This window comes from Phoenix dactylifera, chromosome 18 (assembly GCF_051530095.1).
Source record: "Phoenix dactylifera cultivar Ajwa chromosome 18, Ajwa_hap1_PhDact_Kaust_v1.1, whole genome shotgun sequence".
Classification (NCBI taxonomy): domain Eukaryota; kingdom Viridiplantae; phylum Streptophyta; class Magnoliopsida; order Arecales; family Arecaceae; genus Phoenix; species Phoenix dactylifera.
In genome coordinates this window covers 15552077-15578981 of record NC_143207.1, presented here as the reverse complement: position 1 = coordinate 15578981, position 26905 = coordinate 15552077, and the positions used below count along the sequence as shown (strand labels likewise).

The window sequence follows — 26905 nt, the reverse complement described above, 5'->3', positions numbered from 1 at the left end:
ACTCTTTGAGTTTGCATTTAACATATTTTGTTGAGAAGAGGCCATGTTTTAGCAACATGCTATGTGCCAACGCTTTGTTAAGAAACTACATTTGGAGCTTTATAATTTCTCTACTAATATCAATGGCATCTCATGAGTCATGTTTGATAAGGCAAAGCTGTCCATGGTGCCTTTGAGTGATTTCCCCCTTTTCAATATGATTTTAGTAACCGCGAGTTTTATTTGTTTAATTTGTTCCAGCAAGGGCTTTCAGCATCAACCCTTGCCTCTAGCTTTGGAAAGGTGATAGATTCTAAAAGGAAGCTGTCAGATTACAGAGCTGAGGATCTTGCTACTACATTGTTGAGTGCTTTTACTTATAACATTGCACAAGTAAGTCAATCTACTGATTTCACTCATTCAAAACAATAAAAAAAGAGAAACAAACTCTGAAGCAAACCTAGTGATACTAACAAGAGAATACATCCTCAATATATTTATTTTCATCTTACAATGTAAATATAATCATACAGTTTAAATTGTGCATCTTACTATGTTCATAAAGTTTCTGAACTGCTGATCTCAGTGCTGCTAGCTGCTATGGTGTTTTGATACCAAAAAGTAATCTTATTTTTATAGTAATTCTTATTGATCTACTTGTTAAGATTCTTTTGTGTTCCTCAAATTATTTGCAGACATTTCCGTAGTTTCTTTTGTTATTGCTTAGTGACTAAAGATTTTTCACCAAACTATTAGAATCAACTTTGTGGTAACTTGAAGGGATAAAAACCTTCCAAAGAGTGCTTACTGATCTTTTGGAAAAGAGATGTGATATTGTCCCCTTAAAATTAGAGGCGTAAGTAAGGATAGAAGAATTGGAGAGATGAGCAAATGCAAAACAGAAGAGAAGAAGGGAATAAATGGTAAGTACGAAACTGCAGAGACTAGTCATGTGCATTCCCATATTTCTCTTATTATAAGCTTAGGGCAAGCACTTAAGTGTGTAGAGGACAATATGTCCTTTGACGTCAGGATCTGGCCACTTTAGGCAGTTAAAATCTAAAGTTCAGCCAAGTCTAGGCTCAAAAATACTTCTAAGGCCCAATTGCACGACAAAAATCTGAGTTAGCTATTTAACTCATAAATTTGCTAATTATGGTTGATCTTTTATAAAGCAGCTTGTTGCATTGGGGTTTTTATCTTTCCACCACCAATTTGGGCCCCTGGCTGTGTAAGTCAAGACCTCAACTCGCTCTTATGAACTCTTAAGCAGGGGTCAGCTTTACCAAATCCTTCTCAACCAAATGTCTTGTGAAAGAGGACATTAAGTCAGGTCAGGAATCTTGTAGCTACAACCTCACCCAGAAAGGGCTGGCCAATAAGTTACTACTTGGGGTCATAATTAAGTACCCAAGTCCTCTCCAACACCGACCTAATGTGGGATTAGACACATGTTCGGATGAGTCCACACCAATGTCTGCCAAACCGGTACCAGTAGACATACCGGTGGCCTACCGGACCGGTATGGTACCGGTTCCGGCCGTACCGAACCCGTACCACTGGTTCGGATGGGTTTCGGCTATTTTTGTTGTTTTGTTGATGTTTTTTTCATATTTTTTTAATGTTTCTATGTTTAGGGCCACTTTGGACCACTTTAGGTCACATCGCCGCGTGCTTCAGGCAAGATTAAGGCCTTCCATGGCTTTCAAGCTCTCGGGTGACGCTGAAGTGAATACCACTCCAGTAGCTTGAATAACTCCAGGAACATGATTTCTCCTTGAGGCAAAGTTAGTGTTCGCTGCGCTAGAATGGTCAAAATGGTCAAAATGAAGGCATACCAATGCGAACTGGTCCGGCTTGCATCGGTACAAGGTGGTACTGGGCTTGTACCGGTTCGCACCGGTATGCCCTCCATACCGCTCGGTTTCGGCCCCATAGGGGCCGAAACTATTTTCCACCATGGTACCGGACCGGTACGTATGGGGCCGAAACCATTTTTCACCATGGTACCGGACCGGTCCGATACGTACTGAACCAGCCGTTACATGCTGAACCGGCCGTTACATGCCGGTTCAGCATACCATGGTCCACACACTCCTCCTCTTGATGTCCTCACTAAGGGAAGGGTCCAATCACAAACCCCACAACAGACTCATGGTTAGCCCCAAAAAAGCCCATGCCATAGTGACCCCTTGCTGCATGTTGGTCTTGGGATGATTGGCACTAATACCATTTGTGATGGCCTAGAATCTCATGAAAGGGCTAGCCTTGAAAGACCTTCTTGATGAATGCCCTAACGTGGGACTGGACAAACATCTATGCAGGTCCTCACATACTTCAAAGGATTTTATGAAAGTATTTCCTGATTTTGATTTGATATTAGAGGAGGCAACTTGAGGATAGGCCTTGGTGAAACAATAAGGTTGCTCTACTATGACATGGATGTCACGGATTCAAAACACGGAAATAGCTTCTCCGCACATGGGGGTAAGGTTGTGCATACATTTGACTCTCCCCAAACCCCATAGTGGCTAGAATCTCGTGTATTGGACACCCTTTTTTATTGGAGGTGACAACTTCTTTATCTCTATCTTCTCTTTAATGAAATGACATACACCTCAATATGATTAGTTTTTTCATGACACTTGGTCATAAATCCAATAGCTTAGTTCTCACAATATCACATCTGTAGATGTTTAGCCAGGAAGCTCATCTTGATGATAGGTGTCTTTAACTATGTGACTTCACGCATGATATGCTACAATGCTGATCTGACAAGTGATAACCATGCTTTGCTCTTTTTCATCCACATATCCTTCGACAAAGGTGCAATAACTTTAATCAAACTTGTATGAACTGCAATCTTGTCCAATCTGCAGCTCAGATCCCTTTTAGATAATGAAAAGATATGAACCATGGCATCAAGTCAAGGTTTTTAGGCTGATGCATGAATTGAGTGACAATGCTAAAGCATAGTATCTAATCATGCAATTATCAAATATTCAATTTGCCTGCCTTGTTATGTATGGTGCACTTCTCTTGGTCTTCCAGATGTGTTCCTTGATCAATGGTTACTTTTAGATTGAGGACTTCTATAGTCTTTACAAGCTTGGTTCCATGGATTTCTCATAGAATGGTAGATAGCTCCCATGGTACAGATCAACAATTTCTTTACTCCTGATATCTTCTAGTTATGTACTTTCAGTAGAAAGTGTGAGATTTTCCAAATCCCTCATCTGAAAATATTTATGTAGAGAATGTTTTAACTTTTGAATACCTTCTATATTTCTTCCAAATATGACAGTATCAGCTGCATTTGCTTTAGAACAATATGCTGAAAAAATTGCTATCAACTAACACAGAGATAATTTTTTTCATTTTACCAAGTCCATACACCACAACTACTTTACTGATTTTCTCAGTGATTGTTTTGGAGCATATATTAACTTTTCACTTGACCATTTTGTTCCCATACATCTCTATTGGAAGCTAGTCTTCGCATTTAGTCGATACACAAGCCAATTCAAAGTAGTCAAGATAATAACACATCTAATTATAGTTTGAGTTTCTGGTAAGAACATCTCAAAATAATCAACCCAAGACCTTGGGATCAAAGTGCCCATCTGCATTGTATCTACGTACATACTATGTTATAGGTTATCGGAAAGCACAGGGGTGAATGTTTCCATAACTTTGCTGGCAAGCATTGATATTTATCAATTTGTATCAGTGTGTATCTCTTTCATATGCATTGATATATGCTGATATATTGTGTGTATACATCTGTTTCTTTGCCTTTATAAACATGGCTGCACCTTCTTGGGAAAACTTTGTTTCTATTTTAGATGGCCTGGACCTTTTCCTATTGCCTTTTTGTCCTTCCTCTCATGTGAAGCGAAAGGCCCAATTTATAACTTGGACAGGATGTTAACAAAAACATTTGTTATCATACACTGGAGCAAAGGTTAAAAATCCAGATAAAACGTAATATAACCTTCCAAAGGTACTACTTCTATATGAGCATCCAATCATATTGACATATTTTGCGATACTTAAATCTTGTCCTACATTGTATATTTCATTACATCTGAATCTCTAACTACAGTAGATTCACTTTTACTATGTTTAATAAATTCTAGCATCCACCTTGTAGGAACTTTATTTATATCTGTTATGGTCCTTTCATGCCTGTTGTACAAAGTTCAATTAGTAAAATTATTAGTCATTTTACTTGGAAAAAGGGTTTTGTTGGTGCTTATTCTTGATCTGTATGTGTCAGATCTCTTTCCTTGTAGCAGCACTCTTAGGGCTCAAAAGGGTCTTTTTTGGAGGATCATACATTCGTGGCCATGCTAGTACAATGGACAACATTTCTTATGCAATTGATTATTGGTAACTACTATTTTTTTTTTTGGAAATCATCATTTCACTTTATGGTAATCTGAATATAGTGGTTCGAAACTAGTATTTTGTTTTGGAAGTTGTATTGAGCTTTCTAATAAAGATGACTTGCTAAGATTTCTGCGGGCATTTTTTCTAATAATCTTTCAGGTCCAAAGGCCAAATGCAAGCAATTTTTTTGCGCCATGAGGGGTTTTTAGGAGCTCTAGGTGCTTTAATGAGCTATGAAAATCTTGATGTTGATGACTTGACACTTGAAGATGTAAAAGAGCAAGTGAAGCTGGTAAATCATCTAGATCTATTCACTATTCACCTATAAGATTGCATAAGGATTGATTATTAAAATATTTAGTAAATGAAAGGTCATGTTTATTCTATCATTTTGTATCCTGTATCTTTTTGGTTGATGAAGAACTTCAAAGCAACTCTTCTTGTCTATAGTTTTAAAAGGAGACACTTAGCCTGAATGGAAGATGGAACACAAGGAGGGTTGACCCTCTAATACCGACAAATTGGAACACTTGTTGGTTAGGGGTAACTTTCTTACTGAAACAACCAACAATCATGGTAGGCTGCTAATCAATCTATCCCTAAAATCACATCAAAATCTTGAATATCTCAGATGGTTAGGTCAACACTTAGTTCCCTACCTTCTACACATACCACACATGACTTATAGACAAGTTTTGTAGGCAAGGAATCCTCAATAGGAATAGATACTGACAGACAACAATCTAGCTGTTCCAGATTCCATTTCAAGTGGCAAGTAAAATGAGATGATACAAATGACTGGGCAGAATTAGGATCAATTATAACTCTGACCATAGTATATTAATATGGGAGACAACCTGCCCTGCTTAGTAAAGGGATCTAACCTTTTAAAGGGTCAAAATGATCCTTTGGTGACTGTCAAAGTTCAAGGATAGAAAATTAGACACAGTCAGGCAAGCTAGTTTGATGCACCACTTATAATGATTCAATATCTGGGATTCAGGAATAGGAGAAAAAGGTAAAAGAATTCTGTCATGCTTTGTTCAACAAGTTTAAAAGGACATTTGATTTGCTAGATTTTGTAGGTAGACTGTGACTGGATGCTGAATCCCTATTCCTCCTGAACAGGTGTTTTAGATCCATATAGTCCTGTCATGTGTCATAGATATCTGATAATTACTTACTGAGATTTGTCTTTGAGTTTTCCTCACCAAGTTAACAATGCAGAAATTAATCTGGTGTTAGATATTCATTTATGTTAGTCACATGACAAGTCTCCAAAGTCATTGTGATGAAATTAGAACAGAATTTGATGCTCTAATGCCTTCTACAGTGAAAAGTTTGGAAGGCTACTTCAATATAAGATGACAGAATCAATTATTGGTGCAATAGCCCCATGTATAGACAGCTTAGATGGACTACAGCCGTCTAATGAGTATGCGAGTGTGATAATGTACAAGATATGTACCAACATAAAATACAATCTATCTCAGGTAATAAATCTGTGCAGAATTTTATTTTATTTTGCGGATATTTTGTCAATATTTTCAAATTTCTTTTCCTTTCCCACTTTTAAATGTGGCTCGTATTATGGATCTTGGGAACAAACATGACTACTGCACAATTAGGTTGATCCATGTCACCAGGACCTAAGGGCCAATAGTTACAAGCTATCAGATATTTTTAGTTTTGGTGAATTTATCCTTTCTGAGTCCATCAACCTTGAGTACAACTTCTCCCAATTACAAAATAGAATTCTAGTATCTCTTATTTAGGGACTACCTTTCTCCAGTTAACTTTCAGATTTATATATGGCTTTGGGTAGGGTCTGACTTTAGCTTAAGGCATCAGGCTAACCCAAAGGCCTATAACATTTTGAGATGGGTTTGTCATGGCCTTTTCTGTTTGATTCATTCAGCCTTCCTGATTTCAACCTGTATATGCATATAGGTATTTGGACTTGGAGGAAGAGGAAGTTTTTCAATTAAGGATAATTTACGAGCATTTCTTTTGGAAAATACTTGAGAATTATTTGTTGTGTTTGATTTCTTTTCTTTTGGGAGTATTTTTGTATCTCTCAAAATGTTGTATTATATCTAAGTAACCAATTGATTCCTTACTTGAGGTGGAAATGTCCACTCTAATGATTTGATCTATCCTATCCAATAAAAGGAAATACTGAAAGTCATACTTGCAACTACCTATCCCAACTTCATTTGAATATCTTGATGCTCTGTTTTGGTAAAGGTGTAACCCCTAAACTGCTGTTGCAAGTTCTAATATATTGTACTATTAAATAATAATGGACATGGTGAGTAGTGACAGATTATGAAGTCGACAATTGGTCTGCACCATACATCTTGGTAATATTAGAAGGAATGATGTTCATCTTATGAGACAAAACAGTTCGCGAATTACAAAAATTGCCCCTTGTTTGGACAGCAAGATAGGCGTTTGCAATTTTTTAGTGCCCATCCTAGCAGATGGTCCTTGGTAAATTCTGAGTTTCTTATATTTTAACATTGTTGGTGCAGGAAAATTGCCATGAAAGTTCTAAAATTCCTGATGGAATGTTGATAACTGAACATAGCGAAAGCAACATATTTCCATATCTTCTTGTCAATATTGGCTCAGGTGTTAGTATGGTTGAGGTAACTCCTATTATTACTACTACAGTTGATTGTTCTAGTTTCTTTGATAATTAGATTTTTCATTATATTGTAGCAATTCATTATATGGAATATAAAACAGGTGATTGGCAAGGGGAAGTTTGAGCGTATCATTGGGACACATCTAGGTGGTGGTACTATTCTTGGTCTTGCAAGGCTGTTAACAGGGTGTACAAGGTATTGATTTTCTACCAAGTTTTTCCCCTTATCAGCTTAAATTTTTCATCATGAAATATTTGATTTCTTCTTGTTGTAGTTATGAAGAGTTCCTACAGTTGAGCCAGCAAGGAAATAATCTATCTGTGGACTTGACTGTGGGGGATATATATGGGGAACTAGGTTATCCAAAGGTATATTTTCTTTTTGTTTATAATCTCTAGCAATGTTCAGCTTACATATGCTTATATGTGTGGCATCTTTTAACATCAGTAGATACTAATTAATGGTTTTCTTTGGTAGGTAAAATATTTGATTACTAGAATTTGGTTACGAGTTGCACAAAATATTATTTATTGTTTACTTTGCAGTCACCTTCTTTGAAATATTATATAGTATCTCTTTATTTAGGCCTAGTAATGAGTTCGGTCTGGTCAAGTTTCCTTTTTGACTTGAAACCAGCCCAAAAAATATTTTTGGGCTTTAGGCCGGGCTTGAGCCAAAAAGGCCTTTGCAAGTTCTAGCCCAAGCCCAACCTGAGCCCAAAATGAAGCACAACCCAAAGCCCAAAACGGCCCCAATCCTCCGTATTCAAGAGATCCTTTAGAGAGATCGAGGGATCAAGAGGGAGGGGGTAGAGAGAGATGGAGAGAGTGTAGGAAGGAGATCGGAAGGGCCTAGGGAGGGAGGGGAGGGATTGGGAAGGGCTCACACACTCTCTCTCTCATCTGCCTCACTCTCTCTCATCTGCCTCAAAAAGAGGGGGGAATGAGCAAAGGAGGGAGCATGAGAACGTGCTCGCCACCTATCAAGGTGGTTAACGGAAACAGTGAGAGTGGAGGATGGTGGGAATGGGCAAGGGGATAGAGATGGATAGATATAATGAGAAGGGGGCGAGAGAGGATGTACCTAAGAGTGGTGAGGATAGATTATTGTCCACCACTGCTGCCTTGTCTGTCGCCGCTGTTTGTCTGTCATTATTGCATCGTTTGCTGCTTGGGAGAGCCAAAGAAGAGGAAAAGGGATGGAACAAGGAGCCTAGGGCATGTAGGGAGAGGGGAGAATAAAGGTAGGTCTTGATTAAGGGGAAGAAAAAGAATAACGATAACAATAACATGAACAATTACTGGCAGACATTTAGATCTTAGAGTCAAGCACAAAGAAAGTTGGGGCGACAATTAAAACTAGATTCTTGCTTTGTTTTTCTGAACCTGAAATCTAGTTGAGTGATCGATGTTGTAAACTTTATGGTGAATCTAATTTAAATTGTGTTTCCTTCTGTGTTATAGGTTTAGTAATTACATCTTATTTGTTTTAATCATCATAGCATGGTCTTCCAGCATCTACAACTGCTTCCAGCTTTGGAAAGGTAAGTTCAAACAAGCTTTCAGACTACAAAGCAGAGGATCTTGCTGCAGCTCTCTTGAATGCTTTCACATACAATATTGGACAAGTAAGTACCAATTTCTCCTTTTGTTGGCGGAATTCCTATGATACTTCTGGTAACCAAAAGATAATAATACTCCACAATCTGAACACACCTTGTCTGGTTTGTTATTTGTCTACACAAAGTTGATAAAATTCGTGTTGGAAATATAGCTAGAATGTTTAAACTATATAATGAATAATATGAACAACTCTTCTTTTATAAATGATTTTAATCTTCTTTTTCTTTCTTGTGTTATGCCTTGAGCTGCAGTAGGAAGTTTCCTGTACTTGTAGGAATTATATGGAATACATTAGAATTTTGTTAAAACCTTTGTTATCTTTTGTTTCATACTGTGCCTGAAATCCATGTCCTTTATATTATTATTTCACAGAATGCTATTGATATGCAAGATTCCAAACAAATCCATGACTATTGGGGAATGAAAGGCCATATTGATCTGTCCAAATGATCAATTGTTATGATTTTTTACATTCCAATGATTTTATTGACAGAATATATACAGGAGTTAAAATATTGCTGTTTCGCTTGTTTTATCAGTTATCCATGAGGATATACCTGGCTTGTAACTTATTTGAACATGAATCAATTGTTATGCCATGCAATGAGGGTCCAACATACCATTTAGCTACTAACTTTAAGATATTTCTGTTATTTTTCCCTTCGGTGTAGGTAAATTTTATGTGATGACTTGCCTAGTATGGATAGGCATAGCTGTGGGTTATTGGTATATATGACTGCTTAGTCATCATGAAATAAGAGAAAAATCTGTTGCACATTTGGGTATAAGAGAGGGGTAGCAGTAAATATAAGTGCTTGGGAAGAAATATGTAAGATACTTTTAATATAAAAAGTAAGAGGAACTCTTAAAATAATATAATAATTGAAGATTTCGGTTGTCTTGGAAAAGCTACAATAGAGTTATAACCAAGGTCCGCAATCTCGGTACCAGGTATCATACCGATATCTTATTGGTTCGGTACAGTATAGTATGGTACGCATCCTGTACCAAAACAGCTGTAATAAAGTTATAATCAAGATCCGCAATCTCGGTACCGGGTACCATTCTGATACTTTATTAGTTCGGTACAGTCGGTACGATATAGTATTAGTACACACCCCTATACCGAAACAGTCTTTTAATAATTTTTCTCACTTTTTATCTTGTTACTCCTCGGTTTAGGTTGATACTCATCTTAGTACACCTCGGTGTGGGGCCTGTATTGACCCGAACTCGAGTTCCGTACCAGTTCCCACCTAATATGGTACAGAAGTACAATCTATATGGGGCGGTACAGCAAACCATGGTTATAACTATATCAAGAAAATTTTTAGTAGTGTCCTGAAGAGGAAGCTAAAGAGCTTCCTCCGAGGGAAATGAAAACGATAGTAAGAAAATTTTGGTACGACGCTAAGGTGGGAGCTAAGGCCCCCTCAAAAGCCTTTCCTATATGTTTCTTGTTGATGAGCTTTAGGTACATAAAACTCATATTGTTTATGATCTTCTTTGCTAATTTTATCATTGTATTAGATTCCAAGGCCTCTTAACTTTTGTAGTACACAATATGCTAGCTTATCTTTCCTCCAGTCCCAGCCACTTGTTCTCGATTGTAACCACAGCATATTGTTCCTTTCTACACCCAACTTCTGAATACGTGATTGCAGCTCTACCAAAGCCATCAACCGATCAGCTTATGGCACTATAATAATCTTTGGTTAAGCAGCTACTTATCAAGATCTCCAAGCTTGTACCTTCCAACGCATTGAATAGATTCATTGTAGTGAATTCTAAGTGCAATATATGCATACATGCATGCATACATACATACAGGCATGTTTTTCAGAAAATCGCACAAGTCTTTCTAACACATAATCCAAAATCAATGCGATCTATGTGGTAAATTCTGGCATACCTTCACCATGGTTACACATATATGTGATAGATAGGCGAAATCCACTTCGCATGCCACCATGGTTACATGCTCATTTTCCTCCTTTGTTTGTTGAAACGGTAAAAAAAGGTTATGTTGAAAGAATTTTTCCATCTCTCTCTCTCTATATATATATATATTATTATATATATGTTGAATTATATTTCTTTAATGCACTATTGTTAGTATAAATCCAATGTTAAGAAAACAAATTACAAATTAAAGTAAATCAAATACAGTATCATCACCATAGTAGAGTTTAACCACCAAGTTTGGGATGGATTGGTGTGGCTCCTCTATGCCTAGGACACCAGAATATCAAATCATGAATGAAGAAAGGTATGAGAGAGAAGCATATTGGCTAGCGACTATGAGGTCCCAATTCTCGACTAGGACACTAAAGGGCCTTGGTACTAGCATTTGGATCTAGAACGCATATGGTGATGCTCACAATTTCGATAGTCATACTATTGATATGGAGATCTTCCAAAAGGTATTCAATACTCATTATGTCAATTCTCCATTATCTTTCTTTTGATTGAGTGGCATATACTTCCATGGTGCTCATTTTTCCAATTATGAAGCATAGCTATGCGATCATATTCATATTGGACCCAGTGTCCGGGTAGTTTGGCCACTAGTAGGTCAAGAAATACAAGCTATTAGCTCAATGGTAGAGCGCACCTTGATAACTATGTTGTTGTGCTTGGATTGAGGGCTCTCGGCCATATGGATAGTTTAGTGTGCTCATCGGCACCTGACCTGGATATGTGGATCATCCATGGCATATTAGCATGTTGTACTTCTATTCCCAATGTGCCTATGATGTAGCACAATGCTGTACCATATTACACTAAATAAATATCTATGTTATTATCTGATGTGAAAAAATTGATGAGATTTGGCCCCATGAAATGTGGACAATCTCTTTTTTTGGGGATGGAGAGACAAAGAAGTTATTGCAGTTGCAGAAAATGGGATAAGAGAATTCCTGCCATTATCTTTCTCTGTCTCAATTGAAAAAATAATTGGAAAATGAAACAAGAAGTACAAAAATGAGGAATAAACCCCAGTATAGTCTAGTACAATTCAATTCAACATTTTGTTCATTTGGGTTTGATTGTGTCATATCTCTATAATTCAAATCAGGTTTATCATTGGGTAAACTGCATTGCCTTAACATCCAGTCGGTAAAAAGCAACAAATATAGTCGATCGATACACTTATGTATGATCAATAAAATTGTGAATCTTTTTGTTTGTACTGTTTTTGTTTTGTTTGTGGGATGTCTGGAATTCATTACGCATACTCGTTCCGAGTAATAGACTATAGGCATATAAATTTAAAGGAAGAGATTACAACGGATGGATGGGAAAAATGAAAGGAACAAATACTTTTAGGAGGAACCACTAGTCTTACTGATCTTCTGTTTGACACAAGCAATTGAATCCATTCTTTCCTATTGTTTTACTATCCATAATAGTGCAAAAAAAAAGGTCAAGCTCCAAGTTGTTCAGCATTGAGTTTCTCAATGCTTTGCCTTAGGATTAGTGAGTTCTATTTCGATAGGCCCGGAAAGGACATAGCTCAGCAGTCCAACTTGATATTTTTTTGGATGAGGTTGTATACTGACTAGCATATATTTATACTTCATAGTTATCCACGAGCTGTATTGTTGAATGAGTAGAAGTTACATATTTGTCGTACATTACAATAAGATTAATTTTAAACTGATGGATACTGTGAACAACAGTTGCTCCAGTTAAAATTATGAATTTACAAAACACAAAGTAAAATATTGGAAAATCAGTTTAAGTATCTGATCTTCGTGTCTGCTATTGCTTTGTGTAGAATGTACAAAATGGGATTCAGCTAGAGCTGTTGTTACATGCTATGAGTGATTTTTTTTGTTACTGTAATTGGACCATTTTATTCTTTCTGGCTCTGACTTTTATATTATTTTCTGCTTCTTGTTCCTTTGTAAAAATTCAGAGAATAGAATTAGTGAACAATTAGAAATTTATTTACCAAGTTGTTAGTCTTAAGTAAACTCTTATTTCTACTGTATATGTGCATTGCAGATCTCCTACTTTGTTGCAAATCTTTCAGGGCTGAAGAAAATCTTTTTTCGAGGAGCTTACATATGTGGTCATGCAAAGACAATTGACAAGATTTCTCGTTCGCTTAAGTATTGGTAATCAGACTAGTAATTATCTTTTGACTCCAAGAATTACTATCCTTTTCTTCTCCTTTTCAGGCTTGGTTTTAAGAAACTCCAATTTTGGCTTTGGTTTTATCCATGGAGCATAGTCTTTTTCCATTGTTCTTTCCAATATACATTGCTACTGTTATTAGTATAGTATATTCTAGTTTGTTTCTTTGGTATCTGTTTTTTTCCTTTCCTAAACAATGCCTTTGTGATTTTGATATTCTTTCAGGTCAAAAGGCCAAGTACAAACAACATTTTTATGCCATGAAGGGTTTTTAGAAGCTGTAGGGGCATTTTGGAGTTACGAGAACATGGGTATTGATGATCTAGCTGCACAGGAGGTCATGAAACAAGTCTTGCTAGGTGCCCCTTATACAGGGAAAGCTTCTTTACCATTAAGGCAATTATATGAAAGCGTGAGTATATAATAATTGCCTCATAATTAGCAAAGAAGTGCTTGGGTTATGCTTTTTGTTTCTTCCAACTAAACAACTGGCAAGCCAATCACCTTGTGCATTAGATATAATTATTTTTTTTCTCTTGAGAATAGCAGTTGTTCGCCACCACTCAGGTTCGAACCTGAGATCTCTCACTTAGATGGGTGCCCACTAGGTATTGGTGTGCATTAGATATACTTATTTCACATTTTACTAGGTTACACATTTTTATATATGTATAATTCTCAATAATTAGAAAAGTTGGAAGAGTAAGGCAAGGCATTCGGACTTTCAATGAATTTAAGTGTAAGAGGGATTTCACCAAAGTTTATATTTCTAAAAACATTATATTCATATTTGCAGTCTAAACATTGTCAGTTTTTCATGTGGACTTACAAACTTTGATAATGTATCACATATTCCATATGCTAGTCGTTCATAAATCTTTATATTGTGTATCAAAGGTTGCCGAACCAGTACCGGGTGTCATACCGATCGGCCCCCGGTCCGGTTTGGTACCGATTCGGACCGGTCCGAACCGGTGGCTGTGGAAAATCTAATCGGACTTGGTGCGAACCGGCTGTCCTAGCCGAAGCAGACGAAACCGGTCTTGTTCCGTCCAGTTCGCTCCAGGCCGGAACCATTTTCTATGCCCGAACCGATCCGGTGAAAGACTAGACCAGTTTGGTATGAGCTGAACCGGCTGGTGCAAGCCGATTCATTTTTCCTTGTTGTGTATAGCATTCTAATGTTTGAAATTTAAGTCAATACCTTAGTTGCTGGAAGTGGGTCGGGTGCATGTAGAAGGAAGCAGGTCTCTTTAACAAAATTAATAAGAAAACACTAAGGAGATTTGGCAGCAGGTCCACTACCCTAAATAGAAGATTCTTGCTACTATAGTCAATATATACATAATGAAGTCAATCAAAAATATAGAAATGATTCCTTTATTATGGAGATAGTCATTTTATTCTATATTAAAGGAGTTGGAGACTGAATCATTTAATTTCTGTACTGTTTATATTGGTGCTGATAGCACCCATCATTTTATTCTCAAACACTATAATTTGAAAATTGGGGGTTTTTCCTTATATTTATCTGTAACAGTGCATAAGGCTGGAATACTTTGACTTGGGGCGAGACTGTCTTTATCCCTCTTTTCAATATTTTAATCCCTATTCCCATTTTGGCTTCTACAGAATGATGAGAACTCCAAAGTGGAAATTGAGAGGTTGCGACATGACAATGCAGAGCTCAAGCATGAAGTAGAAAGATTGCGACTTGAAAACGAAGAGCTTAAGGCTAAGCTAGAGAAGTTGAGAGATGATCATGAAGGTTAGACAGCAGGTGATATCTGCCCAACAAACTGCATCAATTTGGGCTTCAACTGGAACAAAGTAAATTGAATACATTACAATCCAAATGGCATGATCTTATTTACTGTTGCTGAATTTCTTTTAGTGTTCCACAATCTTTTCCTCATTCATTGCTGGTTCAAATTTGCAGATCCTATGCAACGCTTGGTATCCAAGGCTTCTGCACTGCCACCATCACTAGATATCAATAAAGGTGGAATGAAAATTTTGGCTGAAAAGATCGTTCTATGCTTTTGTATTAATGTTGCGATAATGAGGATGATATTATATTGTAAGATTATTTAAAAATGTAATAAATTCAGGTAGGTAGACATAATTCGAACATGAAATGGGATGCTGAATATTCTTCTTTTCGTTCTTTTTTTTCTCTAATAGAATAGTCCAGCTATATTTTTATGCTTGCCTTTGCCTCCTCACCCAATCTATAATTCAAGATACTATCTTGTGCATTGCAATTATCCCACACTTGTCATAAATTTGATAGGAAAGTGAGAATGGTGTTGTATTTTTAAGGATTAAATTATTTAATCTATGATGCATCATTTGGTGACAGTTCCGTTTTCACTGGCTATGTAGAAATTTTCACCATTGTCAAACATATGGTTAGAGTTAAAAAATAAAAAAAAATAAAAAAAAAAAAATCAACATTTTAGCTTTCTATCCTAGCAGTGGACGAAAACAGCAGAAAAAACAAGCAAAATCAAAAGTGAAATGATAATGTTTGAGCATATTTAATACTTCCTATGCAGAGTTTTTGGTCATGGATATAAAAATTTAGATTCAGTACCTAGACTTGTTAGAATTTAAAAAATTTTCCATCTTCTTCTTAAGCTCAAAGTCAGTACCTAGTTTTAGATATTAATTCATGCCAATATTGGCCATCAAGTAAGATGTTGGTACCTTGTAACCTAAAAACCATAGCATGCTAATGTCCGCTTCAAGAACCACAACTATGTCGTCCCAAACAATTTTTAACTTGAATAATCTGATCCCAAACAACCCAAATTAGTAACGCTATATATTTCAAAAGCCCTTTCAGTTAAAATTATTCTTTTCAATAATAAATATAATATAGTTAATCATCATATTCTATTGACTATATTTACATGTGGTGTTCAGTCATATGTGGAATTGATTGTTGATAGTAACTATCATCTATTTTAATCTTTGGTGTCAAGCATGTTTGATGTGAATAACAAGAGACATTGTCTCCTGGTTCGTTCTTCCTGTGGATTCCCTACCAATCTTCAGCTCTTGATCTTATTTCAAGATACACACTTCTCAATATGTTCATGATATGTTGTTGATCCTCGAAGGTTTCTGTCCTTTAATATCTATCATTTGTGACGTTCGGTCATAAAATTTGATGTAAGAAAGAGCTAAAAAGTAAATTATTTCTAGCCTATATTAAGGCCTCATTCCACTATAACCTTTACTTTAAGCATGAGACATAGCCTAATTGAAGATGGTGTAATTTGTGAAATTAAAAACGATTCTCAAAAGGTGTAGATTAGGAGTAGCAATATAGTCAGCTTAGGTCAGTTCAGTTGGTTCAAGTTAGGACAATAATATACGAATTCTTAGCTTATACTCAACCCAACCTAATATTGGATCAAGACCTCTCAACCTACACTTACTTATAAGTTGACATCCATAACTTTAATTGACCCATTTGACCATGATCTAATCTATTTATAAGTACTCTTAACTAGTAAGATGGGTGCTAATACTTAACTTTGGACACGTGTCCTCACTATTATATGCCATATTGACTACTATTGCTAAATAGGTAGTGCTTTCTTTCTTCTCATGTCATACATAGTAGAAATATAGAAAATTACTACTCATTTTGGATACTTGTCTTAGATATAATATGCCGCATAGACTACTTTTGCCATACTTAATGGGTAGTGTTCTCTTTCCTTCACATCATGAATAGTGAAGAGATAGTACCACTATTCATTTTCAATACTTATCATTTCTATTATATGTCATATTGACTACTATCCCCATTCATGGTGTAACAGTTGGCTAGCTACCATCATACAACTGTACTTGATTAAGGTCTTATTCTAGACAAACAACTTTTGCCCTCTGGGTATACATCTCAGTTACTCGGATGCACACTTGGCATACCAACATATATTCTTGGTGTATCGGCTTGCACTGTATTAACCTTCACTCAGGTTAATAGGTATATCGGCCTGCACTTTTAGCGTATCAGCCTGGATGCTTGGTTTATGACCTACATTCTTAGTATTTCAACTTGTTTTTCTAATAACTAGTCTAAAGTTAGCATCTTTCTAGTAGTAATCAATCTAGTAACTATGTATTTCATTCTATCATCCAAGTACTTCTGCTTGTTGACTGTGTATAGCTTAGTCTACTAGCTATGTATTTCGGCCCGCTGTCCAAGTAATTCAGCTTACTAATTATGTTTTCGATCTACACCTCGTATTTGATTGAAGATTGATATCCTTTCAAAACTTTTTATTTAGCCTGCAAAAGATGTTCCTTCTAAAAATCTACCATTATTCGGTCTGATAGTGGATGGCCTTTTGGAGCCTGATATTGATTGATCTTTGTATTATAACTATTGGTATGGATGTGGTGTAAACAGAATTGTGTCGAGATTGAAAAGTTGGGTAGAGAAGGATACAAACTTATTTTTCAAAAAAAAATAGCTGTGAAAATTTTTGACTTCCATTTTTATAAAAAAATAAAAAAAGAAAAATAAGATAATCCAATATAGTCTTTGCATTGAATTTCGTACTCTATTTTAGAATAAAAAATAAGGAAAAAAAATGGATACCAAAGGGGAATGAGCTTCTTGATTCTCGAAGTTTTGTTTTTGATCTCATGTCATGAAAGCCTCCTACTGCCGCGTATATTGTCATAACGGCTACCACCGAGAAGTCCCAAACCCTCCCCTTTTCAAAATGATTCCATTTCCGCGCCCAAATAAATAAAGAACACGCCACCAAAAAGTAAGCAAGAAACAAAAAGAAGCCCAAGGGGGCTGAACCAACCACCCCCTCTCTCTTTCCCTAAAAAAGGGTTGGATCCCGTCGCCGGCGGCCATGGACGACCCCCAAGACCCTGGATCTCGTCAAGGAGGCTCGTCCTCCACCTCCTCTCCACCCTCCCTCCGTCGCCCCCTCCGCCACCGCCGACGCCGATCTCCCCCACGCCCTCCGTTACAACCTCCGTCGCTCCTGAAGAGCCCTCCATGGTCGAGTGCATAAAGCGCCATCTCGCCGTCTCCGGCCGCTCCGGCGATGCCCTCGCCTTCGCCGACATCCACTCCAAGCTCCCCGCCCGCTCCGGCCCCGGCTCCGCGCGCAACCGCTGGGCCCTCCTCTACCTCCTCAGGTCCCTCTCCGACGATCGCCGCCGCGCCGAGCCCCTCCCTCCGCTCCTCCCCCGCGCGCGCGCCCGTGGCGGCGGCCTCCCCGCCCTCCCCTCGATCCCTACCCCGCCCGCCCCGCCAAGAAAACCCTAGGCCCCTCCGGCGGCATCCTCCTCGTCTCCAAGGATCCGGAGAACATCCGCGAGATCGCGCTTCGGGAGTGCGCCGATCTGATCGTGGAGGAGACCGGGGTCTCGGAGTCGGCCCTCGTGAGGGACGCCCACTATGCCTGCCAGGGGATCGACAGGCGGTACGTGAGGCTCGACAACGCATCGGACAGCTACGATCTGTTGGAATCTCTCAGGCTGCCGAGGTCCACGAGGACGATGGTCAGGAAGCTATGTGAGCTCGGATGGCTATTTAGAAAGGTAAGGGGTAACATCCCAGAGTGCATGACTCGGTCCCCGGCGGAAGGGGTCGGGACCGTTGGCCAGGCCTTCTGCTTGGCCCTCCAGGATGAGCTCTCGGGCTACTACAAGCTCTTGGCCGTGCTCGAGTCCCGGTCGCTGAACCCGATCCCGATGGCCGGCAGTGATTCCGGTACCTTTCTTTGAGAAGGCTGGCGGTGTGGTTCGCGGAACCGATGGTCAGGATGCGGCTGATGGCGGTTCTGGTTGATCGATGCAGGAGTTTGAGGGCTGGGACGACGGCTGGAGCGATCCATAGGCAAGCCCAGCACGGGGATCCGCTGGTCCAGGAGTTCATGGGTCGGCTCCTCCGGAGAGTGTGCTCTCCTCTGTTTGAGATGGTCCGGAGCTGGGTTTTGGAAGGGGAGTTGGAGGATATCTTTGCCGAGTTCTTCATTGTGAACCAACGAATAAGGCTCCATTTGAAAACTTGGAATTGAAGAGAAAAGAATAGAATGAAAGGAAAAATTAAAAATTTTGATGTTTGGAAGTTTTTTAGAGAAAGAAAAAAAAAAGAAAAGGAGAAAATAGTAGGAAAAATTTTGGGCTCTAATTCTCTCTTTTCTTTCCTCCCATTAGTGGGAGGATTTGGAGAGAGAGGAATTGAAACTTAATAATTTTTTTATAATACCTATTTTACTTTTAAATTAAAGAAGTATCAAATTAAAAGAATAAATATATCTTAGGGCATCTTTTGTTTTAACCTTTCATATGTTATCTTCATCTCGATATACCCATCTACTGCACCTCTACGAAGCTCCATCTCCACAGTTGCACTTTCTTGGAGGAGCAACAGTTGTTCTTGAGAATAGTAAATTATGTTTTGGGAGAAAAGTTGAGCACATATATATTCCCTCAAAGTAGAGATGCTATTCTTGAAAAAGTAGGAAATGCTATTCTTGAGAAATGATATTATGTTTGGGAGAAAGGTCGAACACATGTATATTCAGAGGAAGAAATTTTTTGAGAAATGATATAATGTCTATTTGAAGGAGACATTAGTATAACTAGAATAAAATTTCTTCCTCCGAATATACATGTGCTCAATCTTTCTCCCAAACATAATCTCATTTCTCAAGAATAGCATTTCCTACTTTCTCAAGAATAACACCTCTACTTTGAGGGAATAAACATGTGGTCGACCCTTCTCCCAAACATAATTTACTATTCTCAAGAACAACCATTGCTCCTTCAAGAAAGTGCAGCTGTAGAGATAAAGCTCCGTAAAGGTGCAGCAGATGGGTATATGGAGATGGAGATGACATATAAAAGGTTAAAACAAAAGATGCCCTAGGATATATTTATCCTTTTAATTTGGTACTTTTTTAATTTAAGGATAAAATAGGTATTATAAAAAATTTATTAAGTTTTAATTCCTTTCTCTCCAAATCCTCCTATTTATGGGAGGAAAGAAAGGAGAGAATTGGAGCCCAAATTTTTTTCTCTTATTTCCTCCTCCTTTTTTTTTTCCTTTCCCTCCACTAAAAAACTCCTAAACATCAAAAATTTTAGCTTTTCCATCTATTCCATTCCTTTCTCCTCAATTTCAAGTTTTCAAATAGAGCCTAAAAAGTTTGTTGTGAGGACAGTGGGTGGTCTGATGCTGCTGCGGAGGCAGCAACCCACGTTGGTACGACGAGGAGGAAGGGTGGGCTGGGTTATGGTGAGACGGATGCATCGGAAGCTCTTGTGGTCGAGGCAGCAAAGCTGATTGATCAGCATTTGATGCATGTAATCTACCATGGATATCGATTCAAGGATCATTGCCTCGCGATCAAAAGGTAATTACTTCTTGGGCAGGGCACCTTCGTCCAGTATTTGATGGATCTTGTAGGCCCTGAGCTGTCGGAGGCAGCAAACACCATCAGCTCATTCCAGTTGGCAGGGCTGCTCGAGACTGCAATCCGGGCATCCAATGCACAATATGATGATCGTGATATCCTTGACCTTGTTGAAGGTCAAAATGATGGAGCACAGGGACGGGGATAGAGGATGGGAAGTGTTCTCAATGGAATACGATTTGAGGGTGCCACTGGACACTGTGTTTACAGCATCTGTCATGAAGAGGTACCTCAAAATTTTCAATTACCTGGGGAAGCTTTAAACGGGTTGAGCATGCTTTGGTTGGAGTGTAGAAGACAATGAAACCCAAGGTGCATAATTTCCTGTGCAACAGCTAAAGAAGGTGCGGTCAGAATGCAATTTGTCTCCATGCTGCAAAGGTGCCCAAGTTATCTGGAAGGTGCTGTCGTAACGATGAAAAATAAATCACCCTCCGAATCATAAATATGGCTTTCCAAAAAAATTTCTATGTATGTATCATATCGAGTATGAAATTTTGTTTACTCGCGTTAAATTGATTATCCATGTCTCTCCTCCTGCTAGATTTGGAATTGTATATTTAACATACTCATATGATGAAGTCCTTAGATATCATGTTAAAAACGTGCTTCAAAATCAGTGCTAACCAACTCGAACCAATTTTGAAAAAGATTGAATATTGCTAATTGTTTGTTGACATGTACCAAATAAGAAAAACCTTTTAAAAAATTTGTATCAAGATTTGCAGTACCGATGCATATTGTCCTGTTCAACATATTTCGTACTGTACCGATACTAGATCAAAACTTGATACCCGATATGTGTGAGTGTTGATATGCCAAGTTGACCTCCATATCGGGCAAACCAACATCATATCTGATGTAATAAAATAATATCAACATGGCATCGATATGAGATATGGTACCAAAATTATGAACCTTGATTTCAATATGGAACTTTGGACATGTAATTGTTTCGAATAAAGCCTCTTTAGAAAAAGGATATTTTATCTTAAACTGTTCTAGTCCCCTTATGAAACTTACATTATTGGATTAGCCACACACTTCACATATTTCTAGCAACTCACATAGCATCATCAAATGATACAAATCTTGGATAAGAATCTAGAATGCACTATAATGCCCTTATGTTTGATACTTTTCTCTGCCAATTCTAGGATTCCTTGAACAATGTGATAGCTCACACCGGGTAAATCATAAATAAACACTTCTTTTTTCTAATTGATGCACCTCAATTAGGAAACCTCTTCAATGAGGATACCTCTTGAATGTGATATCTCACACTGGACAAATTATAAATAAACACTTCTATTTCCTGATTGATGCATCTTGGTATTATAACCATGGACAAACTAAGAGAAACCTCTTAAATAATTTCAATCAACATTTTATAGTACCGATGCATATTGTCCCATACCAAGTATACTATATTGTATCGATACTAAATCAGAACCCGGTACTGGGTGCGAATGGAGTGTTCTTATGGCCAAACTGACTCCTATATTGGGCGAACAGACCTTGTATTGAGCGTACCGACACTATACTAATATGGCACAAGATCTGGTATCAAGATTGTGAACCTTGATTTCAATATTGGACCTTAGATATATAATAATTCCAAATAAAGTCTCTTCAGAAAGAGGATATTTGGTCTCATGTTAGCCTATTCTAGTCCTCTTATGAAACTTACATTATTGGATTAGCCATGCACTTCATAAATTTCTAGCAACTCACATGGCATCATCAAATATACAAGTTTTGGACACAAATCTATAATGCACTACAATGCCCTTATTGATGATCTTTTTATCTTTCGACATCTACGATTCCTTGAACAATATGATATCTCACACAAGGCAAATCATAAATAAACTCTTTTCCTAATAGATGCACCTCAAATTTTACAGAAAGAAAGATCAAATAGCAGTATACAAAAAAAAGGATTTTGCTCCTTTTAGTTTGCCTATATTTATTTCTAGAGCAATGTCACCATGATAGACATCATATTTAATAAACAAGCTTCACAACTTCACCATCTAAACAAAAATCATCACATGTTTGGTGTTCTCCACAAGCCATGACATTATAATCCTTTCCAAATAGGGATGCTCTAAGGGCTGTTATATCGCAATGCTTGTCATCACAGCACTATTTGCATCCAATAAAAACTTGAAAAGTTTATAGAAGTTTCACTACAATTCGTGATTTTGTTATAGATTTAAACTTTGGAGCCCAGAAAATGTGATATAACCTAACAATTTAGGATGAGGCTACCGGAGTAGTTAAATTCCAAAATTTTGCCTAGATGATGGCATTAATATTTTTTTTGTTCTCCAATTGATCACAAAAGCAGGTTGCTTCTCATTTAGAAAATCTTGTTCGGTTCCTTATTCCAAATGGTCAAAAACGATCAACTTCACTAATGAGATCCAAATCATTTCCCTAATATTACAGCCTTGATATATTTTTACTAACAGGATAGGACTTCAATAAGTTGGCCACCCTAGAATATGTAAGCATTTTTAGATTAGCAAATAACATTTTTCTTTAGCTCTTTGCGGAAGAAAAAGAATCAAACGTTAGGGGCTCATTTGGTTCGCACGAAAAGAAAGGGAAAAAATGTGGTCAACAAAAAAGTAATGAAATACCTCTCGTTTGGTTAGAGTTTTCAAAGAAGAGATATGACAAAGTTGTATTTCCATAAGAATATGATTCTCATATTTGATTGAAAAATCTTTTTCCATGAGAAAAATGTGAAAGTTACTTTCCCATAAGCAGGAAATCACTCCATTTTTATTTTTCCCCAAAAAAGCCCCTCAGGTATTAAATACCTAATTTTTATTAAGGATATCATAGAAATTACACATAACTTTTTCAGAAAAGTGGATGGTCAACCAAACATAAGCATTTTGGAAATCTATCACATTCTTATGGTCAACCAAATATGCCAAAGGTATTTTTCTAGGCATGCTCTTCCTAGGAATCTACTTTCCAGAAATAGGAAAATTCTTCCCGCGAACCAAAACGAGCTCTAAGAGAGGGAAAGCTAAATATAAAGACACAATAAGCAAGAGAGAGCAAGAAAACCAGCATTGTTTCCCACTTTGTGAGAATTAGGAATTGTAACTCCCAATAAATTAAATCAGAAACACTAGTAGAAGGAAAAGGCAGAAAACTAATATCCATTTAAAGATTTGAATGTGTTTATCAAAGTCACATGAAAATTATAATCAAACACATCCTCGAAGTTCGCAGCAGCATTTGCAGGCTGAACAATGATTACACTATGTTTAAAGTTCAGGCATTTCCTACTATCAAAAAATCATAGAGATTCTTTAATAGACTCAGATGATTCTTGACTTCTAGAAAAGGAAAACAGAAGTCTTGCCAGAATGATCAGATTCCAAAACCAAAGAGTGCTCTTATCTTGTTAAAGATGAGCTGTTTCCATCCCCTCTCGGTGTTCTCCACCACTGTAGCATTCCCATACCTGCAAAAGTGTCTCGCTACTAAGTTCAAACAAACAAACAAACAAACAGATAGCAATAAATCAATAGTTTGCATCATCTTAGTTTCTTTTTTTTTATAAAACGAAAAAAAAACCCTTACTTGTCCTCCTCTGGCACCTCAGTCTGCGCCAGTTTTACAATGGTGACTCCTTGCTCCGGCTCATCAAATATGAGCCGCACCTGCATTCCAAGAATAGAAACCAATGAAAAGATCCAATTAGCAAGAACCGGTTCGGTTGAAAGAAAAAATAAAGAAAAGGGATTCAAGATCGTTGATGTACACACCGTCGAATGGATCCCTTCAGCCCAGCTCCCAGACCTCCATTTCTGAACAATAAGCTTCCCGTCCTGCAATTCCTCGTTCACTCCAGTGATCGAGCCATCAAAGAGACTGAACTGCCCTCCAACCTCCTTGCTGATCCTTGCATTGCTCTGAGTGAATCCCTTCCACCGGTTCTCGTCCATCAAGATCTCATACAGATCGCACGCCCTACAATTAAACTTCTCCGTCAGAGTTATCGTCCTGAAGCCCTCCTTCACCTTATTCTCCTTCTTTGCTTCCGCCGCCGCCCCCGCCGCCGCATTCCTTGACGCAGGAGCCGCCGGGACAGCCTTCCCACCCGCCGCCGGGGCCTTCCCGGCGTCTGACGGCGCCTTCTTGACCTCGATCTCGTCCTTCACCGGCCCGCCCTTCGCCATTGCTTGAACGTAAGCCCGGATCTTCTCGAGCACCAGCGGCTTGCCCTTGGCGATGAAGGTGTCCTTGATCCGGCGGCCGACGGGGCCGTCATCGTCGCGGACGGTGATCTTGACCTCGGGGTCCTCCCCGGCGTTCTCATCTGCGAGGTAGGGGACCTCGAGGGAGCCGGAGACCTTGAGGAGCGAGGGGCCGTCGGCAGAGTCGCGGGCCTCGCCCTCCCAGGAGAGGGAGAGGGAGAGCTCGTACCCAGGGATGATCTTGCCCTTGCGGACGTTGACGTAGGCCTCGCCGTCGACGCGGTCGACGGTCTTGGTGCGGATGGCGAGGCCGCCCTCGTCGTCGAGGATGGTGAGGTTGGAGAGGAGGGAGGAGAGGAGGGAGCGCGACCACTCAAAGCAGTCCCGCTCCACCCAATGCCAGTTGTGGACGTTTGTGCCGTCCGGCCGGTCCTCCACAATCCACCGCTTGTCGCCCTCGCCGAACTTCGCCATGGCCGCTAGCTTGCTAGGATTTCGACGGAGTCGCTAAGAGAGCAAGAATTTGGCACAGAACGACGAAGGCCAGGTGTTCGATAAAAAAATCGAAAGGAATATAGGAGAGGAGAAGAGAAAGTATGAGGATGGAGGCGGGGGGGTTTGGGGGGAAGTGGGGAGGAGGAATTCTGGATGCTTCGGTTCAGAAAAGACTGGAGAATGCGGTGTTTTTTTTTATGATAAAAGGGCGTGAGCTAAAGTGGTCTTAATGCTTCCAAAGCGAAAAAAAAAAAGTGGTCTTAATGCTTTCTGGACGTCCGTGTAGAAATTCTTGTATATAGGAATACGGATCCACCGTCAATTTCGGTACGTCGATCGCTTGGAGCTACTTTCGGAATCGGGTCCAGTTCAAGCTGCATCTGAGCCAAATTGGCTCGGTTTCTTTCTGTTTTTCTTTTTTTTTCCGCCTGGCTAGAGGCTCGGATTTTTTATTTAGAGCAGATTTTTTAAAATTTTTAAACATTATATGTTGCTAGGCGTTCATATAAATAAACGTAAGATATATAATTTTTATATTTTTATATTTTTATTTTATAAGTAAGGAAAAGTGGTAGCGGTCTCATTTACATGATAAGTAAACAAAAATAGAAACCTACTTGACTGTTGTTTTATATTTTTTTATAACAAAAAAAAACATATTTGGAAAGCCAAAATAAAAAAATGTTTTACAATACTTTTTTAATGATAAATGTTAGGCATGTAGCTGCTGATGATTATTAGATGGAGGATACATGATGTGAGATACACCACGAATTACAGTATCGATTTTATGTCGTCCATCTCGTAGATATCTATTGATCAAGGATATTGTAGCCATTGTTTTCATTATTAACAAAAAAGACCACTTTTGATTGGAAAAACAGTGAGATAGAAGAGGCGGGCAAAAGGAAAAAAAAAAGAACTTCTTTGGTATAGTAAATAGGGATGGAGGTAACAAGGTAGCAGTCATTGAGGATCGAAGAAAAAAAATAAATCTCTAGTGTTGATATGCCATTTGATTTTATGGCCCAAAAAAATTACTTTTAAAAATAATAATAATAATAATAAATACTTCTTTATTTTCATAAATTATGAAAGTTATTTTTAAAAATAAAAAATAAAAATAAGCAAACCAAATATGTCTCTTGCATCATATTTCATATTTTTGCTTTTAAAAATAAAAAGGGGAAAAGGTGATACCCAATAGAGCCTAATATAAGTCAATTACAATTAAAATATAAAATAAAAACAATTTAAATTAATATTTATTTAAAATATTGTTTTACTGGAAATAAATAATTTATATTGTAATGGATTATTCTGTAAAAGTCTATTATGTGTATTGGCAAATAATGAGATGCACACCAATAAAAAATCTTCACAAGAACAGTTGTATAAGTCATTAAATTATATTAACATAAAAATAAAATTAAATAAATATAATAACCATGAAAGAGGTCAACTAAGATATCAATTGCATACATTAAATACAAAACAAAATTATAAGCAATATGAAATGTTTAATCCATTATTTGCTAGTATATATACAGTACCAATAATCCATTATAATATATACTACTTGATATTTCTAGTAAAATAATATTTTTAAATAAGTGATAAAAATCAAAAAAAGAAAACATATATAAGAAAATAAAAAAATAAAATAATGATATGAAGCAAAAGATAAAATATAACAATTATAAAAATTAGACAAATTTGGATAAACTTTGAAAAATCTAATTTAATGACCATTTAAATATTGTAGCAGCTCTTACTTACAGGTTCTTTATATCAAATGAACCATAGTGATCATTTTTAAAAATTGGTGTTATCCCTTAACCAAACATTCAAATATTAATATAAAGTTGATTTCATTCTCACATACATATGTATATAGTTAAATTAAATATTACAATAAAATTGTCATTAAT

At 37.7% G+C, this 26905-nt stretch overlaps 2 protein-coding genes and 1 pseudogene across 4 annotated transcripts in view; 2 read left to right on the top strand and 1 right to left on the bottom strand.

Moving 5' to 3' along the window:
- The window catches only part of LOC103706819 (pantothenate kinase 1-like), a 29963-nt gene extending 14967 nt beyond the window's left edge, over nt 1-14996 (top strand). For 2 of the 3 annotated variants that reach the window (XR_005513863.3, XR_015974764.2), the window contains 11 exons: nt 241-372; nt 4259-4371; nt 4531-4663; nt 6906-7022; nt 7123-7217; nt 7297-7390; nt 8524-8649; nt 12656-12768; nt 13013-13199; nt 14420-14617; nt 14727-14996. Coding sequence is in view for 1 of the 3 variants with exons in the window: in XM_039131485.3 (XP_038987413.2) it covers nt 241-372; nt 4259-4371; nt 4531-4663; nt 6906-7022; nt 7123-7217; nt 7297-7390; nt 8524-8649; nt 12656-12768; nt 13013-13199; nt 14420-14560 (1251 nt within the window). In the remaining 2 variants the exon portion in view is untranslated. The remainder of the gene's footprint in view (nt 1-240; nt 373-4258; nt 4372-4530; nt 4664-6905; nt 7023-7122; nt 7218-7296; nt 7391-8523; nt 8650-12655; nt 12769-13012; nt 13200-14419; nt 14618-14726) is intronic. The other variant, XM_039131485.3, reaches the window with a different exon arrangement.
- Nucleotides 14997-17460: 2464 nt separating this feature from the next.
- Nucleotides 17461-20827, top strand: LOC149750952 (gamma-tubulin complex component 3 pseudogene; annotated as a pseudogene).
- Nucleotides 20828-23408: 2581 nt separating this feature from the next.
- Nucleotides 23409-25176, bottom strand: LOC120108831 (uncharacterized). Its single transcript, XM_039122560.3, has 3 exons — nt 24048-25176; nt 23863-23942; nt 23409-23743 (listed from the first exon to the last, which is right to left on the bottom strand). Exons 1-3 carry the CDS (start codon nt 24951-24953, stop codon nt 23650-23652), a joined length of 1080 nt encoding a protein of 359 aa, XP_038978488.3. The 5' UTR covers nt 24954-25176; the 3' UTR covers nt 23409-23649.
- Nucleotides 25177-26905: the final 1729 nt, after the last annotated feature.

What these genes read in the sequence shown, in the direction of transcription:
- LOC120108831 (XM_039122560.3), bottom strand. Translation starts at nt 24,953, where the DNA reads ATGGCGAAGTTCGGCGAGGGCGACAAGCGGTGGATTGTGGAGGACCGG. An exon ending in CTGAAGGGATCCATTCGACG is followed by an intron (nt 23,943 to 24,047) that starts GTGTGTACATCA and finishes CTTGGAATGCAG; the next exon opens with GTGCGGCTCATATTTGATGA. An exon ending in GAGGTGCCAGAGGAGGACAA is followed by an intron (nt 23,744 to 23,862) that starts GTAAGGGTTTTT and finishes ACACTTTTGCAG; the next exon opens with GTATGGGAATGCTACAGTGG.